Source organism: Nannospalax galili, unplaced genomic scaffold (assembly GCF_000622305.1).
Source record: "Nannospalax galili isolate Female #2095 unplaced genomic scaffold, S.galili_v1.0 scaffold842, whole genome shotgun sequence".
NCBI lineage: Eukaryota > Metazoa > Chordata > Mammalia > Rodentia > Spalacidae > Nannospalax > Nannospalax galili.
In genome coordinates, this window is record NW_008349291.1 from 113,141 (window position 1) to 119,933 (window position 6,793).

General features: G+C 42.0%; 1 protein-coding gene and 1 non-coding gene across 7 annotated transcripts in view; both read right to left on the reverse strand.

The window, feature by feature from the left end:
• Positions 1-632: 632 nt before the first annotated feature.
• Positions 633-764, reverse strand: LOC115072621. The gene has a single exon (XR_003851659.1). It is a non-coding gene; the product is annotated as a small nucleolar RNA SNORA75 (small nucleolar RNA).
• A 483-nt stretch (positions 765-1,247) lies between these two features.
• The window catches only part of Smim17 (small integral membrane protein 17), a 45,451-nt gene continuing 39,905 nt past the window's right edge, over positions 1,248-6,793 (reverse strand). For all 6 annotated transcript variants that reach the window (XM_029570172.1, XM_029570171.1, XM_029570170.1 and 3 more), the window contains 2 exons: positions 4,784-4,860; positions 1,248-1,569 (listed from right to left, as the gene is read on the reverse strand). In XM_029570172.1, the coding sequence (XP_029426032.1) occupies positions 1,459-1,569; positions 4,784-4,860 (188 nt within the window). In that variant the 3' untranslated portion in view covers positions 1,248-1,458. The remainder of the gene's footprint in view (positions 1,570-4,783; positions 4,861-6,793) is intronic.

Below are 6,793 nucleotides of genomic sequence, written 5' to 3' on the forward strand. Positions count from 1 at the left end.
GATAGCACCAATCTAACATCTGACGATAGAGATAAGAATCTACATAAAATAGCAAGGAAAAAAGAAAAAAAAAGGTCAACATGCAGAGAATAAGAGACTGTGGAGTGCTCAGCCCTAAATGGAACACCTACAATTGTACCCTCTCCTCCCATGATTTGAGAATCATTATGAAAGAAGGGTTAGAAAGATTGTAAGAGCCAGACCACCACAGGGTAGTTGCACATATGAACATGTTGCACTTATGACAACATGCGACAGACTTGTGCAAACCCTAGTCACACAGGGACCCAGCATGGATGGGAGAGGTGGGCAGGAATCCCCAGCTCTAGCTGAGGATCTATTGGCAACTGATGGGTGCTGGGAGAAAGAAAGTCAGTTTTCTTGCTGGTGTGGTGCCTGGTAGGTTGACCAGACTCCAAGAGATAGACCCACACCCAAGAGCACTTGGGAAACACAGATTAGACTTGATAGACTTAACAACAACAACAACAACAACAAAAGAACAAATAATTAGGGGACATGAAGCCAGGTGGGGGATAGGAAGATAGAGGCGGAGAAAGGGGATTCTGAATATGATAAACACATTGCATGAAATTCTCAAATCAATACAAATACCTTTTTTAAAAATCTTGGAATGTCTCACACAATTGCCAAACATACTCTGTAAAAACAGAAGGTAAGGTAACGCTAGTTCTGTGAACTCTTCTTTTCGTGCAAGTCCATAACCTGCCACCAGTTGACAGAAAGGAGCACAATGAGAAGACACGGACTACTTTTTAAAAGAGCAAAAGTCCCAGGGGAAAAAACAAAAAACAAACAAACAAAAAAAAAAAACAGAAAAAGAAGTCAGTACAAAGACAGGCTGATGTGCCTCAGTATGGAGAACACAAAGATTATGACATTGTGGAATTTACCCTATCTCACTGACCCTAAGTTGCACTTTTTTTCACCTTCTCTGAAGAGGTAACTCTAATACATAACATCTTACAGTTAATTCATCTTTTTCTTTCTCAGTAGTATATAAAATAATGTGTTTTACAATCACTAATGTCCTTATTTAAATGAATTACAGTGATACAAATACTTCATACTAAAAGTTTTTTAAAAGCAATCATAAGGTTGGAGAGATAGCACATACTGTTCTTATAGAGGACCTAAGTTCCCAGCACCCACATCAGGCAGCTCCCATCTGCCTGTAACTCCAGCTCTGTGGGAGCCAATGCCCTCTGCTGGCCTCGGAAGGGACCTTCACTCACATGCATATACCCACACAGACACACATAGACACATAATTAAAAATAAAATAAATTTTAAAAATAAAAAATCTTTTAAAAGCTCATTTCAATGGATGTTTGAAAGGCATTTGATAATGCTTATTACCCATTCCTGGTTTTTAACCAGGACAGATCCTTAAGGTGACACCAGGCATGTATTTCAAAACAGCAGCTACTGTGATAATTAAATGTGGAACATCATGGGCATCCCTGTTAAAACCAAGAACAGAAACAGCACACACACTACCAGCACAATGGTTGTTTGCTGTGGGGCTTTTGACCACTCCACGAAGCCCTGAAACAAAAGAAGAAAATATCAATACAGGAAAAGAAGCAGTCACCCTCAATTATTTTCAGGAATTCTATGATTAGATTCTGTGATTGAGGGAGAAAAAGCGTACCAACAGAGAAGTTGTTTGAATGAAAAACTTCACACACAAAAAAAACTAGATGTAAAATAAATATGCAAAAGCAAGAAACACACCCATGTTTGTGGGAGGAAATTTCAGAATAAAAGGATAAAAATGTCAAAATATCACTTGTAAAGAAAATTTTTTAATATTTTATTTTTTTTATGTGTGAATGTATTGTCTGCATGTGTATAAATGCACCTGTGTTGTGCAATGCCCATGGAGGACAGAAGAAGGCATTGGATACTCTGGAACTGGAGTTAACAGATGGTTGTTAGCCGACATGGGTGCTGAGAATCAAACCCAGGTCCTCTGCAAGAGCAGTCAATGCTCTTAACCACCTCTCCAGCCCCGCTAGTTACTTTCTATTGATGCAGCAAAACACTGACCAAAACCAACTTGTGGAGGAAAGAGTTTATTGTATCTTACACTTCCAAGCACAGCCCATCATTGAGGGAAGTCACACAGGAACTGGAGGCAGGAGCTGAGGCAGAGACCATGGAAGAAAGCTGCTTATTGGCTTGCTTATTCTGGTCTGTGCTCAACCTGCTTTCTTATACAACCCAGGACCACCTGTCCAGGGGTTTCACTGTCCACAGTGAGCTGGTCCTCCCACATCAATTACTAATCAAGAAAATGTAAGAAAATGCCTCACAGAGATGGCCACAGGCCAATCCAATGGAGAAAAATGGAGGAACTCCTCAATTGAGGGCCCCTCTTCCCAGGTGTGTCAGGTTGACAACTGGAGCTGTCCATCACAGGACTCCCACTCACCCCCTGGGCAGCCTGTGTTTGTTTTGGTCTGATTCTGAAATCCCTCCCACAGGCTTGTACTATGAATGTTTATTCGCCAGGCAGTAGTGCTATTCTGGGAGGCTGCAGAGCCTTTCGAGGGCAGGGCTAGCTGGAGGAAATAGGTCACTAGACAGTGGACCTTTGAGGGTTTTACATAGCCCCAATTCCTGACGCTTTTTTGCTTCCTGGTTTGTCCCGATGTGAATAGCCTCCACTACACTCCCACCCCCATTAACTGAGTTGATGGGCTAAAACCCTCTGGAACCATGAGCCCAAATAAATCTTTCCTCTCATAACTCATTGGGTATTGTGATCCTCCTGGTACTGGGATTACAGATTTATGTTGTGGTAGAGATCAAACCCGGGGCTTCTGGAAGCACTGTATCAATTGAGCTATATTCCTCAGCCTGATTTATATAATGTTTGACAGTGAGTAAAAGTTATCTCTGTGGGTAGAAATCACAAAGTATAATTAGCTCTGGGATAGGGAGAGAAACAGGAAAGGAAGAGAAAGAAATTCCCTAAGGAGACAATGGTGTTTCTGCCTAGTGTGGTGATACATGCCTGTAAGTCCTACATTCAAGAGGTAAAGGCAGGAAGATCACAAGTTCAAAGCCAGTGAGAGCTACAACAGAATGAATTCAAAGTCATGTTGACTGTGTTAGTGAGACTCAAAAACCAAAGAAGAAAGGGGGGTGTTATTGTCCAGTGATAGAGCATTTGCATAGCACATGCAAGGCCCTACTAATTGTTTTGTCTTTTTGAGACAGGGTTTCTCTGTAGCCCCAGCTGGCCTGGAACTCATTATGTAGACCAGGCTGGCCTTGAACTCACAGAGACTGCCTGCCTCTGCCTCCTGAGTGCTGGGATTAAAGGCGTGCACCACCATGCCTAGTCAAGTCCCTACTATGATGGATGGATAGAGGGATGGATGGATAGATAGATAAATAGATAAAGTGGATACATAGGTGATCGACTGGCAGATGGATGGATGGATAGCACCACCATGCCTAGTCAAGTCTCTACTATGATGGATGGATAGAGGGATGGATGGATGGATAGATAGATAAATAGATAGATAGATAAAGTGGATACATAGGTGATCGACTGGCAGATGGATGGATGGATACATAGATTTATTTGACTGACTGACTGATTGATTGATTGACTGATTGACAGACAGAAAATAGAAGTCTGAGTGCAGCAGTATATGTCTGGAATCCTAGCACTCAGAAGTCAGAAGCAGGTGGATCTCTGAGTTCAGGAACAGCCTTGTCTACACAGTGAGTTCCAGACCATCTAGGACTACATAGTGAGACCCCCACCTCAAAAACAAAAAGATAATTTAGTGCTCCATATATTAATTGGGGTGTTGGTTATACAGACGTACCCATGTAGCAACATGCTCTCTGATCTCTCCATTTTACTCAAAGCGATTACAGTTGTGAAAGAAGAATATCATTTCTTTGAGACAGGGTGAGTGATACACTGAGTGACCTAGGGAAAGTTACTTAACCTCTCTGTGCTTTGCTTGCCCATCTGCAAGTGGAATAATCACAGGTCCTACCTCAAGGAGAACTAAATAAAAAAGACAAAGAAGTCTCATGGGAGGCTAGTTCATGGCTAAAGCCACGTAGCGTGACCATATTGTTATCAAAGACCTATGGTCCTATATACCTTGTATATTTTAGAAGGGGGCTGCCTGCAGGAAGGCTGCCTCAATGCAGGCAGCTCAGCTGGGGTGGGACCCGAGGCCTGTAGAAGAACTGTGACTGGTAAATCAGGGGATAAATGAAAGATATCGTAGGGGATTTCCAATATTAAGGTTGACCTGGTTGATGCCTTCAAGCCCCCTCACCGCTCTCTGCTACAATGGGAATGTGTCCCCCAAATTTCATGTGTTGGGAACTTAATCCCCAAATACATTATTAACAGGTTAGGATGTGAGACCTTTGAGTGATGATTAGGGTTAGATGAGGCCATGAAACTGGGGCCCCCATGATGGCATCTGTAGTTTTTCAATGAGAGGACATGAGACCTGAGCTAGCACACTTTCTCTGAATGGACGGATAGATGGATGGATGGACTGACTTATGAGAGGAAGGCTCAATGGATAGCGTGTGTACATGAAGTTATGGAGACCCTTCACTGTGTCTAAACACCATAGGAATGTGCCCTATTTCCCACAAGAGAGCTCTTGGAATTTCTGTGCAGCGAGGTCACTGCAGCTGAGGAAGGAAATGTGATAGCTCACTGAGTCTTCTGGGTGGCATTTGTGGAAAGGCAGAGAATCCCCACACATACCTGCGAGTCCTCTGACTCATCATCCTCCTCCACCGAGCTCCACTCCTGGGACAGCCCAGTCTCTTGAGAAGACAGATCTGAGGAGGGTTAGAACAGAGGGGAAAGGAGCCGTGACTGAGTGACCAGCACCTGGGCTGGGCTCCTCTGGCTCTTCCCATGGACCCTATCATTCTGTACTGATGATCTAACACACACATACACACATATACACACATAAATACACAACAGACACATACACTGTATACACATAAATAACACACACATATACACATATACACAGCATAACATCTACATATACACACATATATGCACACATATATGCAACATACATAACACACATATGCACACATAAATACACAATAGACACATATACACATAAATAAATACATACACATAAATATACAACATACATATATACACACATAAATATACAGCATATACATACACACACATAAATACATATCATATACACATGTACACACATAAATATACAACATACACATATACACATAAATACAGAACATACATATATACACATAAATACACAACATACACACATCTACACACATATACAACACACATAGACATACAAATAAGTACACATATATGCATTCACACATGCACATACATCATACTCACATAAACATACAAACATACACACTTATATGTGCATGCACATACACATATATACACATACACAACCATGTATACACATGTGCACATGCATACATACACATGCACACATATATGCATACACATACACAGATACGCATATATACACTGCATACATACATATGGACACACACATATACCTAACACACACGTACATGCATGCATACACACACATATACACATGTATGCATATAAACATAAACAGAGACACATGCATGTGCATGCACGTGTATACACAACACATATGCAAACATACATACAAGTACATATATATATACAAACATATATGCACTCAAATATACACATGTTCATGTGGGGCTGATAACATGAGAGACCTGAATTCAGACCCTGCGGCTACCACACAGCTTAACCCCGGCCATCAGTGGGCAGCACCCGCTGAGCCTCCTCAGCTATCTGACAGGTAAAGTTCCCTCTTTGGGCCTCCAGTGGAAAACTGAGTGAAGGAGACAGAGAAGACGAGAGAGCTGTGCCGGGAGCTTCCCTCACCTCTTAGGAGAGAAGCTTCCAGGCAAGAATTTTACCCACAGTTGTAACCTCTGCATCCTTTTCACATAAGCTGAATAAAGTCGGCAATGAGTGGATTTTTTTCTTTTATGAGACAGGGTCTCACTATGTAGCCCAGAGCCCCAAATTCATGCATGATCCTCCTGCCTCAGCCTGCCAAGTGCTGGGATTACGAGTCAGCTACCATGCCTGGCTTTAAAAGACTAGGGTTTTTTAATTTTGTTTCTGTTTGTTTACTTTTTAAACATTTTGTACTTTTTTTTTCCAGAGGAGGTACATGGCACACATGGCTCTAGGGATCAAATTCAGGTCACCAGGCTTCATGGTAAGTGCCTTTATCCACTGAGCCATCTTGCTGGCCCGAACCTGGTCTTCTGGTCTTTTTGTTGTTTTATCGTTTGGTTATTACTGTTTTTGTTTTGTTTTGTTTTGATCTTTGTCTTCTGAGAGCAGAGTCCAAACATCCTCCTTATATCTTGGCTGTCCTTTTCCATTTCCGCCTTTGTCTGCTTGTCCCTGAGGAAGAAGGCGGCCCAGCCCCTTTCTGTAGGATATCCTTCAGATGACTCCTGTTCTCTCAGAAAATGGCACCAGCCTATGTTCATCTGTTTGTGTCAAACCCCGAGAGCCAGCTTTTGTGTTTCTCTTTTCCTGCCCTTCCTCATACCACCTACCAAGAACTGAACCTCCCTCCAGAAATTTCCCAAATACCTCCACTAATCTCACCTTTTTCTTGAACAGTTTCAGGAGTCTTTTAAAAATTTTTTTATTACATTTATTTTCTGTGTGTGTGTGTGTGTGTGTATGTGTGTG